Raw genomic sequence first — 12,423 nt, 5'->3', positions numbered from 1 at the left:
TCTGCTGCATGGGGACGCAGCTGCTGGTGAGTAATATGGGGGTGAGGCGCGGGGCTGCCAGGGCCAGCGCAGGACAATTGTCCTGCTAGTTACAGCCAAGGCACCTGTGGGGGTCTGGGGCCAGCACTGTGCCGCCTCTTCCAAGGAACCCATATTTGCTTTCTCTCTTTCTGCAGGAGCTCATTTGAATATGGGAATGTAAATTTTTCTTTTTTTGTTCCATGTCTTTTTTTCCCCCGTGACATTCTGAGCCAGCTCCGGGTGCATCCTGACGAGCTCACGGCCTGGGTGTGACAAGAATGGCGTCTGAGGCCGCCGACTTGGAATAAAAAGTTGAGTCTTGTTTACCTGCCTTTGCAGACCAGGCAGAATTGGGCCCAAGACTTGGGTGGTAGGAAGCAGAGAGGGGACAGGAGAGGCAGACACTAGTTGCTGTAGTTTGGTTGAAAGTGAGAGAGCCCAACTCCAAAGGGCCTAAGGACAAGGAGCAGGTGCTGTTTCCTACACCCACGAAGTCCGGGGCAGTGAGTTTCAGGCACAGCTGCATCCGGGCTCAAGTACAGCTGCTCCCTCCATTTCGTCTTATCCTGTGTGCACTTCATCCTCAGGCAGGGAGTATCTCCCTGAGGTCTCTCCCTGCAGCTCCAAGTGACTCCCCTGTCCCCTCCTCCATCCCCAGGCAGGAGAGGAGGCTGCCTTTCAGCCAACAGAACCCCAGGATCAGCCGCTTTGGCCTGGCATTGGCCTGGCTCGGGCATTCGTGATGCCTGAGCTCACAACGGTGGAGTCAAACCCTGGCTGAGGATGCACACGAAGCGAAGGGGGAGTAGTGGTGGTCATCCCTGAAGCTGCTTTGAGGTCCCCGCGAGGAGCCCCTGCTTAATCCCCCCGCAATGCCTCAGGGGTCCAAGCGCCATCCTGCTGGGACAGTGGGCCTGGGCACAGAGAGCCTGGCCGTGGTTGGGGTGGCAGGGAAAGTGCGACTGCAGAGACGACCTTCTCTCAGGGCATCTGTGTCTCTTGCTGCCTGGCTGCTGTGAGAAGTGAGGCTGAGAGCAGGGAGAGGGGCAGTGATGGGTGATGGCAGTTTGGCAGATCTCAAGGGACCCAGGCAGGATGGCTGTGGAGCCACCCATGGTCCATCCGTAGGAAGGAAGCCTGCAGCCCGCTGGGGGTCTGCTCCCTGCTCACCCAGGGCTGATACAGCAGCTTAAGGGACAGGGTCGCAGGCTGGGCGTAGGGGCTCATGCCTGTAATCCCAACACTTCAGGAGGCCAAGGCACGAGGATTGCTTGAGACCAGGAGCCCAAGACCAGCCTGGGCAACATAGACAGACCCCGTCTCTACAAAAAATAAAGAAAGAGGCAGGGTCACACCCACACCACAGGCCAGGACAGCGACCCCCAGAAAACCAAGCTCCAATCACACCTCAGCTCCTCCTGCTGAGACCGGGGGCCTGCTGAGCCCTGGGGCCTGGGTCCGAGGGCAGAGGCTGGGGCAGGGAGTGTGCAGAACTGAATGCAGCCTGACCCAGCGCTCTTCCCTCCTAAGGATGGCACCTGGTGGAGACATCAAGCACGAGAGAAGGAGTGATCCTAGGAAGGCTCCCTGGAGGAGGTGGTGCCTGGAGGCGGTCTTGAGAACCCAGGTCTGGTCCGAGGGTCAACAGCCCGGTGAGTGCAGAGGCTGCTGGAGAAACTGGAGGAATAAAGGAGCTCCTGCCTCCCCGGAAAGTCCCTCCGTGTGAACCAGACTGTTGCTGGCGCACAGTGTGCACCTCCCAGGGCTGGCTGAGAAGTATTCGCTGAATGAATGGAACAGATTGCATCTGTGCAACCTCCCTCCGTGGGCTAAGAATGAAGACGTGATAGAGAAAACAGAAAAGAAGACAGAAAGCAGAACGGCCTTCACTGTGCTTTTCCAGAACCCTCTGAAAGGCCGAGAGGGCTCCAGGGCAGCTGAGACCCGGCCCCAAACCCAAGTCCAGCTGTGGGGGACCCAGCCCCAGCCCAGGAGCCCTCACCCCATCCCTAAGAGCATTTGGTGGGGCCTCCTGTGGCTATGATCCAACAGAGCAGCACTGTCTGGTGGGGGCCTCCGAGCCAAACCCAGGCCATGACCTCCCATCCCTGCCGGTGCCTGGGGGTGAATCAGGCCCTGGACCGTGGTAAGCATCAAACCAGGGGGCCGCTGGGCCAGGCCAGAGGTAGGGACAGGCCCTGGGGGAGGGGGACGTCTGGACCCTCAAGCTGGTTGGCATCCAGCTCCTCCTGCTTCCCATGCCAGGGTGCCCTGAGACCCTGCTGGTGTCTGCCCCGAACACCTTGCCCACTCCCTCAGCCTAGGTCCGGGCAGTGGGGACCAGGCTTGGTGACCCTGGCCCATCCTGCAGACCCCCAGCCAGGGCGCAAGGCTAGGCAGGCCAGCCAGGGGCCACGTGCTCCCGGCTGCTCCACACAGGGGCCGGTGGGGCCCTCCCCTCCAGCAGCTGAGGTCAGCACAGGCAGGGGCCTGGTGGATCTAGTGGACGGCGACAGACAAGAACGTGGAACGTGTGGCCAGCACACCTGCGCTCCCCGCCCAGGGCTGCTGGAGGGCTGGCCCCGTCTCTGTCTGCCCACTGCCTCCCCCCTGGGTGGGGTAGTCTGTCTGGGGAGGGAGCAAGGATGGCCACGGAGCGGGCACACTGGAGGCCCAGCGTGAGTACTGTGCAGGCCCGTCTCCATCTGGCTGCTGCCTGGATCCATTCTTAGGGTAAGGCTGAGAGGCCAGCCTTACCCTGGAACCTGAAGCCTGGTGGGGAGGTGGCCCCTCCTCCTCCCTCGGCCCCCGCCTCCTGCACCTCCATGCCCCTCCCCAGACACACGCCCCTCAGGCTCCGCCCCACCTGGCACCTTCCCCTATGGGTGCCTCCTCCCAGAAGCCTTCAGGGTTATTCTAGGTCTTCCCACTGCCTGTGCTGTTGTTCCCAGAGCTGCTGACCGTGGTGCCAGGGAGCGTATGCCCTCACCCCTGGGGCAAACACGGCTACCTGACCCCTCCTGGAGCCTTGGCCCTCTTCCCCTGCAGAAGGTCGGGAAGAGACGCCAGGTGGAGGGGCTGAGCGGTGCAGGTGGGCTCAGGGAGCCTCGTCCTGGAGGGGGAGTCTGGGCCCTACGAGGACGAGGACAGAGATGGGGACAGGGACGGGGACGACCCTCTCCGTCGACTCCCTGGAGTTCCCCAGATCCAGGGCAGCTCCTGGGGAACTGGTGCCTGCTGGAAAAACTAACCCAGCTTTGATCAGTGCTGGGGCTGGGATCCAGTGAATGTGGCCGCCCCCGTGTCCTGGGGGAGGAAGGATGGGGGCTCCCAAGCAGCAGGCAAAGAATGCATGCGTGTGCGTGCGTGCGTCTATGTCTGCGCCTGTCAATGTACACGTCTGTGTGCATCCGGGTATGTCTGTGCGAGTCTCTCTGGGCTGTGTGTGCACGTGCGTCTGTGGGTCTGTGGGTGGGTCTGAGGGTGTTTGGTGCGAGCTGTGACAGAGGTGTAGGGAGGAAACTGACACTGTCCCCTTCCGCCCTGCAAGGGATAGGTCAGGGTGGGAGAAACAGTCCCTCCCTCCACAAAGCCCTGAGCCAGGGCAGGGGGCGAGAATTGCTCTAGAGGCAGACCCCCCTCCCCTGGGTCTGGGCATGAATCACTGTCACTTGCTGCCCACATGCCTTTCCATACACACTCACACAGACTCAACACTCACCCACACACAACACCCACACACACATACTCACTCATCTCACACACACACACTCAACACACACTCAACACACACTCACACACATCCCACACACGCTCACACACACACTCAACACTCACCCACACTCACACGCACACTCAACACACCCCACACACTGCACAACACACACTCACACTCATCCCACACACACTCACACTCATCTCACACACACACTCAACACACACACACTCATCCCACACACACTCATCCCACACAGTCACACACTCAACACACACACTCATCCCACACAGTCACACACTCAACACACACACTCAACACTCACCCACACCCACACACACACTCAACACTCATCCCACACACACTCACACACTCATCCCACACACACTCATCCCCCCACACACACTGACACACACAACACTCACACTCACTCATCCCACACAGTCACACACTCACTCCACTCATCCCACACCCACACACTCAACACTCACACACACACTCATCCCACACACTCCACACTCATCCCACAACACTCAACACACACTCAACGCCCACACACTCATCCCACACACACTCAACACACACACTCATCCCACACAGACTCACACTCACATACTTCCCCATTCCCCCCACACACACACTCTCAAACACGTACACACTTCCCCTCAATTCACACACACTCACACACACACACTTCCCCTCAATTCCACACACCCACACTCACACTCAAACATGTACACACTTCCCCTCAATTCACACACACAAACACACACACTTCCCCTCAATTCCACATACAAATACACACTTCCCCATTCCACACTCATGCACTCAAACACGTACACACTTCCCCCATTCCACACACACACTCACACACACACTTCCCCCTCAATTCCACACACCCACACTCACACTCAAACATGTACACACTTCCCGTTCCACACACACTCACACACACTCTTCTCCAATTCAACACACACAGTCACAAACACATACACACTTCCCCCATTCCACACACACACTCTCACACACTTCTCAATTCCACACACACACACTTCCCCATTCCACACTCACACGCTCACACTCAAACACGTACACACTTCTCCCCATTCCACACACACACACAAACACATACACACTTCCCCATTCCACACACACACTCTCACACACTTCCCCCATTCCACACACACTCACACACACACACTTCCCCCATTCCACACACACACTCACTCTCACACACTTCTCAATTCCACACACACACACTTCCCCCATTCCACACTCACACGCTCACACTCAAACACGTACACACTTCTCCCCATTCCACATACACTCACACATACACACTTCCCCATTCCACACACACTCACACATACACACTTCTCCCCATTCCACACACACACTCACTCACACACTTCTCAATTCCACACACACACACACTTCCCCCATTCCACACTCACACGCTCACACTCAAACACGTACACACTTCTCCCCATTCCACACACACACACAAACACATACACACTTCCCCCATTCCACACACACGCTCTCACACACTTCCCCCATTCCACACACTCTTTTTTTTTTTTTTTTTTTTTTTGAGACAGAGTCTCGCTCTGTCACCCGGGCTGGAGTGCAGTGGCGCAATCTCGGCTCACTGCAAGCTCCGCCTCCCGGGTTCACGCCATTCTCCTGCCTCAGCCTCCGAGTAGCTGGGACTACAGGCGCCCGCCACCGCGCCCGGCTAATTTTTTGTATTTTTTAGTAGAGGCGGGGTTTCACCGTGGTCTCGATCTCCTGACCTCGTGATCCGCCCGCCTCGGCCTCCCAAAGTGCTGGGATTACAAGCGTGAGCCACCGCGCCCGGCCTCCACACACTCTTATGCTCACAGTCATACACACAAACTTCCATACTCACACTCTCAACACACCCATACACACACACTCCCAATTCCACACACACACATTTCCACTCACACTAACACTTTCACACTCACACTCTCACTCTTACACACACTTCCCCAATTCCACACTCTTCCTTTCACACACAGTCACATTCCACACACAGTCCCACAATGCCACACACACTACACACTCACATTCACACTCTCACACACACACTCTGCCACACACACTTCCACTCACACACACAACCAGAAAACAAGGGAACAGGTTGTCCCGCCTGGGCTGTCCCTGGGGGAGCAGGGGAGAGTGCCTGGGACCGAAGGGCTTTGCAGGGCCTCATGTAGCTTTCCTTGGAACCCACCAAAGTGGCATGGGTGCATCCCGGCTGCAGCTGGGAACCCGGGGTCCTGGGCCCGACCAAGGGCATGAGCAGGGGGCAGCGCTGGGCCTTGATGGAGGATGATGGAGGCACAGCTCCTAGACCCAGGTCAGAGGCTGTCTTTGCAGGACACGGTGGGGCCATCTGGGCTCTCCCCATGGCCCTGAGGGAATGACGGTCCACAACCCCGGAGTGCTTGTTACCCTGGTGCATCCCCCTGCCCCCTCCCCTATACTGGCCAACCTCGCCTGGATCTGCCTCTTCCTGGCGTCCCATCATCTTCTCACTTTTTCTGGAGTTGCTTAGCTGATCCAAGCAGAGATGGGAGTGCCCAAGGGATGCACGGTGAGGTCACTGGGCGACTCCTCCGTCCCCTGGGCTCTGTGTCACACCTGTGCAGCACTGGATGAGCCAGTGGTGGAAAGACCCTGGTGGAAACATCTGGGGCTCCTTGGTGTGCATCTTGAGTGCCCACCTGTGTGCTCTTCTGAAGGGTGACCCCAGCTCGGAATGCCCTGATGAGGAGAGGAGGGAGTCAGAGACCTGTTGGGACATGTGGTCATCCTCTCCCTGTGTGGCGAGGTGGGCAGATGGCTCAGGACACTTCATTTACCAGGATGGAAACCTTGCCTGCATCTGAGAGTACACTGTTGGTGCTATCTCCTTCAGGCATGGCTGGATCCAGGAGCCCAACGGCTACCATCAGAACTGGTGTCCCCACCCTGGGCTCAGCCTGCTGTCCTCTCAGGCAGCCCTTACCCTTGGCATGGCACCTCCAGGCTGACATCCCAGCTCAGACCTGGGGTCCATGAAGGGCCCAAGTACGATCTGACTGATTATGGCTAGGCAATGAGTGATGCCCAGGTCCCAGTCACATGCTCTATTTGGGGCAAGAGATGGGCTCAGCCTAGTACCAGCCTACACAGGTAGTTCCCAAAGGAGGATTCAGGGCTGTTCCTAGGAGATGTGGTGGATGCTGGGCAGAGCCCCGGCAATGCCCGCACACCCTCCAAACAACTTTCCCTTGCTCTGCCTCCTCTGAGCCTCACCAAGCCCCCAGGAAGTCGGGGCTCAGAGTGCCTCTGTGGCCTACTTAGGACCTCCATCAGCAGCTAGGATCTCCATCAGCAGCTAGGATCTCCATCAGCAGCTAGGATCTCCATCAGCAGCTAGGATCTCCATCAGCAGCTAGGATCTCCATCAGCAAAGGCTGAGTCTAGACCCCCATGGGCTCCAGGTTCCACCCAAACTCCCAGCCATCTGCCCAGACCGACCCACACCTGCCTCCTGCAGATGCCCTGGGCATTACTGAACCCCTATTTCCTGAAGCCAGCCAGTGGGTGGGAGCACCAGCCAGCATGGTCCTCCTTGGCCCCAGGGATCTCCCAGCCATGGGGCGTGGGACTCCTGGGCAGACTGCCCTCCCCCAGCTTGTGCAGGCTGGCACCAGGCACAGGAGCCCAGCACAGGGCCTCTTATCAGCCCCTCCATCTCTTCTCCAGAACAGGCCCAGCCTGCTTGCCCGGCCTGTCACCATGCCTGGCAGGGATGGCATCACCCAGCCGGCTGTATGCAACTGCTGAAACCCCGTGGCCCCTGCTTCCAGTGCCGCACCCTCCTCGCCCAGGATGGCTGCAGGATTTGCCAGGTCCTCCGTGGGCCCTGCCTCCTGGGCTGCACCCTCCTCGCCCAGGATGGCTGCAGGATTTACCAGGTCTTCTGCACAGTGAAAATGTGAGCTCCTTGCCCCAAGATGATGAAGAATTTCAAGACGGCAATGGTAGGGTGGTAAATTAACCTCAGGTGCCATGTGACAGCACAGGTTGGGTGCTGTGAGCCATGCATGAAGCTCCTGGTGGGTACAGCTCTGCCTCATGGGTCACCCCTCTCTACCGTGACCACGAGGACTGGGCTGGGTATGCAGTGCCCTGCTGTGACCCCTAACACACAGACCCCTAGCCATCTCCTCCACCCCCTCCCTGACCTCCTCTCCCAGGGATGCAACTGGGGGAGCACACCCATCCCCAGAAGAACCCCAAATCTCTGGCTGGCTGTCTCTTACCCAATCCCCACCCCCAGCTCCAGCCTAGGGGCAAGTGTGCTGCTGGGCTGCTCCCGAGGAGAAACCCACGGCGCCACCCTCAGGCCCCCGGTGGCTCCTCAACCTGGGCCCCATCTCTGCCCCCCATCTTGGCTCCCCAGGCATAAACTTTGCCCCTCCCACCCCCGTGCCTGGCAGATCCCCTGGCACTGAGGCCCAGCCAGTGGCTCCAGCCAACGCACTTGGCTCCCGCAGCAAGTTAAATCTAACCCAGCCCAGCTGTCTCTCCTCCGGCTCCCACCTGCCCCTCCCGTTCCCTGCAGGGATGTGCCCACACCCTGCCCACCCTACACGGGCCCTCAGGAAGGGTGCAGAGGTCCCCCAGGGTCCCCCACTTTCCCACACTAGGAAAGCCCTTTGCCTAGCAGCCTCTGGGGTGGGTGCCCTGCTTCCGGAGCTACCCCAGCGCCCGGGTGGGGGGGGGCGGGCAGCAGAGTGCAGCAGGTTTTCAACAGGTATTTCAAGAAGGAGCAGGAACCCGCTTCCCATCAGTCAGGGTGCAGCCAGGAAGAGGGAAACTCCAGGGCCAACACTGAAGTGGCCGCTGCAGCACCATGCTGGGGCACGGAGTCAGAGCACAGCCCTTGTGCCACAGGCATGCCAGGGAATGTGTGCCAGGTGCTCCGTCTCGCATCTGGGGCTGTCAGTTCTTCTGAGGCAGGGCACTCATGGGTCACTTCTGGAGATGTCCACATTTCTGGGCCTGGGACGGTCTAGGCCTGGCTGTGGGACCATCTGTAATCTGCTCCCTGTAGCCCCATGTTTTGTTTAGGCTGGCAGTGCACTCAGCTAAAATGCCATTATCCTACCAAAAGTGGCATAGGATGGAGTTCTGGCCAGTGAGATGTGAGCAGAAGTGCTGGGTGTGTCTTCAGGGACAGATCCTCAAAGGGAGCTGACTCATCTAGGGGGCAGCACTTTTGCTCTTCCTCTTTTCCTTCCTCCTTTCTGGTCAGCTATGCTTGTGATGGCTGGAACATCAGCAGCTATTTTGGGCCATGAGGTGACACTGAGGCTGGAAGCCAGCACTAGGAGAGTGATACAGTAAGGTAGGAGCTGTGTCCCTGAGGATGCCACTAGGAGAGGATAGTGTAAGATAGGAGCTGTGTCCCTGAGGATGCACAGTACCCTGCCAGCTGGACAGCACAGGCTTGTGTCACCCGAGAGAAAAGTACGTTTCCACTCTGTCGAAGCCTCTGTTATTCTGAGCTTTCTCAGGAATGCAGCTCTAACCAGTCCTAAAGGGCAGGCAGCCATGTTGGCTCAAATGCTTCCCCCAGCAAGGCAGGAAGCCACTCCAGTGTCCTGCAAGAAACTTCATAGAAAAAAGGCTTCCATCCCCATATGTTGGGGGTCTGCCTCAGGCCCTTCTGGGCCCTGGAGCCTCCATGTGCACCTGAGTGGGAAGGGCTCTGGGAAGCCTAAGGTTGGGGAGGGCACCTGTTGACTTTGTTTAAATAGTGTTCTCAAACCTACTTGACTGAGGAACCCCTTCCTCCAGAAACAAGGAATTACAGCCGGAAAGGCCTCTGGGAAGGCCACCTTCTCTGCCCTTCACTGCGGGGTGGGGCGTGTCCCTGAGCTGCTGTGCTCAAAGGAGCTGGGCCTGGCCCTGGGCATGCAGCAAGCACTCCAGGAGAGGCTGTGGCTGCTGCCAGCTTGGTGAGCGGGAAATTGGGGGGCCTTTCTCCCCTCTCCCCAGCTCCTCATTCCAACTGCTCTGGAGCTGTGGCCTGAGCCCCACCCTGGCCCTCTGCTCAGAAGGGCCTGTTCCCAGGCAGGTCTCAGTGCCCAGAAGTGGAGAGGGGGGCTGTGGAGACAGGTGGGGTCACCCCAAGAAGAGTGGGTTTGCAAAGCTGCAGCAGCAAGGAAGCTGTGGGGTAAAAAGTTTATAAGAGGAACACTATTTTTTCTTTTGGCAGAATTTAATGGGTGCAGATTGTTCAGGTCCCAAAGACATGGGAAAAAAAAAAAAAGAGAGAAAGAAAAAGCCCTTTGCTGCTGCTATTGATAACTTGTCTCGCTTCACGTGGTGGGTTCAAAACTAAAAATACTCTCCTCCCAACAGTAGAGAAGCCAGGGCTGTCACGTTGCAGAGGAGACTGGAGAGCTGCGGTGGGGAGGGGTCAGCTGCGGCCACGTGAGGGCCAGGGCCAGGCCTCAGTGGCCAGGCCCCTCTCTGGCTGCCCAGGCTGCATCCACACAGAAGATTCCATGGCTTTCCATAAAAGAGAGTGGGAGAATGTCCTCTCTAAAGGCCTGGGGAGTGCCTGGGGAGAGGAGACAGCCTCAGCCGGGGCTCACCAGCCAGCAGCTGCCAGCCAGGCCAGCAATGCCAAGGCACCCGGCGTTCCTGGAAGCCAAGCCCTGTTTGATCTAATGGGGCAGCTGTGGGTGCAGACCCAGATAAAGAGATAAACCCAGACCCAGAAACCTGGAGGAGGAGGTAAGAGTGGAGCGGGGGAAAGGGCGGTGGGTCGTGGGCGTGACTGGTGCTGCTAGGCCCTGGGCAAGCTGCTTCTGCTCTCTAAGCCTCAGTTTCCCCATCCAAAAGGTGGGAGCAACAACCTCTCTTCCGCCTCCTTCACAGTGAGAGGAAAGGAAGCGGAATGACATAGATGTGGCTGGGACTGCTGGACCCCGCACGCCAGCCCTGGGAGGTATGTGGGTCATGAAATCCACCCACTGGTGACCTGCCCCATGGTGAGGGAGGGAGAGAGCTTCTCCCCTCCTTGGCTAAGAGGACAGAGGGAGGATCCTAGAAATTCTGTCAGGAAGCAGAAATTTAGTCTGAGAGCAGTGCAGGTGGGAGCAGACACCCCCCAAATCACCTGCAGGGTGAGCATTTCTCAGGCTCTACAGAGCATGTGTGGCACACAGCTGCCAGCCCACCTGGTGCGGGGGTCCAGCAGCCACAGCCATGGGAACTCCTGGGCCAGTTGTTCATGTGCCGATCCTGGTCCGGGAGCCTGGGTGGGGCTCTGCCTTGCGGACAAGCTCCCGGGCCAGGCCTGGTCCACCAGACCTCCCTATGCCTGGAGAGCCTCCTCGTTGTGCCTGGAGCTGTGCTGGGTCCTTCCTCATTGCAGGGCCGGGGGAGTCACTTAACCTGTCTGGGGCTCAGTCTTCTCATCTGTAAAGTGGGAATGATGGCACCTGGTACCCACTTGATTGGCTGTTGCAAACATGAAACCAGATGGGCCTGTAAATCACAGGGCACTCGGCCGCCATCATCATCATCAACATCATATCCTCATCATCGTCTTCAGCATCATGGCCCCAGCTCATCCATCTTTGTTGCCTTCTCCACCCCCATCTTCCATCCTTGGAGAACTGTGCCTCTTGAATTGGCCTCGTGACCTAGTAAAGATTATGACAAAGACACCTAAGCTGGTCTCAAGGCACCCTCCTTACTACCCACCCACCGAGGGAGGATTCTCGCCTAGTCCCAGCAACTGGCCCCGGGGGAGGAAGTACCCTTCCCAGTCCTGGCACGTCTCCAGCAGCGCTGGCTGACGGCAGACTACCCTTGGAGCTCAGTTACTGCATCTGTGAAGAGGAGTGAAACCCCTGTTTCAGCCCAGGGGCCATCTGAGATCACACCCCAACCCCAAGGCCAGGGTGGATCTCCCTGCTTGGCCCTGGGGTGGTCCCTGGGCAGATGAGAGGGTCCTTCTGCCTGAGCCTCTGAGGCTGCTGCCCTCACTGCAGAGCTCGTGGTCAAGGGGTGGGCGGGCAGGCTGGATCCCCTCAAGGGCACAGGGGTTAGAGTCTTAGAGACTTAGGGTGAGGGACATGCAGAGTGGTGGGTTTCTGGGACCCTGAGCTGGCCCTGGCAAGGCCCACAGGGGAAGCTGTGGAGCGCGGTCATCTCCGTGGCAACTGGCCCCATCGTCCTTGTCCTGGCTTGGGGGCCGCATGCCTTCCCTTCCCTTTCACCGGCTGGAGTCGCTTTCTTCAGAGGTAACCATGGCAACCCCTTTGTTTCTGAGGCCTGCCCGCCCTCCTCCCCGTTCTCTCTTCAGGAGAGGCTCAGCCAGCTCCTTCCTAGTCCCGGCACGTCTCTAGTGGCGCTGACTGACAGTGGCCCACCAGTGAGTGGGGCCAGCCCCTGGGGTGGGGGAGAACGGCCCTTCTGGGCCCAGAGATGTGGCCTGGGCCCCACCCCTGCCACAGAGGCCACGTTCATTGGCTCACTCATGCCCTGAAATTGATAGAGAGTACCCACATCTGCCACGGGGCCATAGATGGGGCAAAGGCCTGTCCCTGCCTCCATGGCCCTGCTAGGGGCAGCCTGGAAGTGGAGAG

At 58.5% G+C, this 12,423-nt stretch overlaps 1 protein-coding gene and 1 long non-coding RNA gene across 2 annotated transcripts; both read left to right on the top strand.

Annotated features, from left to right (window-relative positions):
* The first annotated feature begins 7,894 nt into the window (after positions 1-7,894).
* LOC129474403 (putative uncharacterized protein FLJ44790) lies at positions 7,895-8,651 on the top strand. The gene is given in 3 exon segments (XM_055265702.2): positions 7,895-8,217; positions 8,220-8,533; positions 8,535-8,651. Coding segments are annotated over 3 exon segments (636 nt in total). The 5' UTR covers positions 7,895-8,012.
* A 1,213-nt stretch (positions 8,652-9,864) lies between these two features.
* Positions 9,865-11,492, top strand: LOC134735912 (uncharacterized). The gene is made up of 3 exons (XR_010119507.1): positions 9,865-10,561; positions 10,670-10,775; positions 11,205-11,492. It is a non-coding gene; the product is annotated as an uncharacterized lncRNA (long non-coding RNA).
* Positions 11,493-12,423: the final 931 nt, after the last annotated feature.

This window comes from Symphalangus syndactylus, chromosome 24, assembly GCF_028878055.3.
Source record: "Symphalangus syndactylus isolate Jambi chromosome 24, NHGRI_mSymSyn1-v2.1_pri, whole genome shotgun sequence".
Classification (NCBI taxonomy): Eukaryota; Metazoa; Chordata; class Mammalia; order Primates; family Hylobatidae; genus Symphalangus; species Symphalangus syndactylus.
The sequence above is the reverse complement of the archived record's forward strand: the minus strand, read 5'-3'. Positions and strand labels throughout refer to the sequence as shown.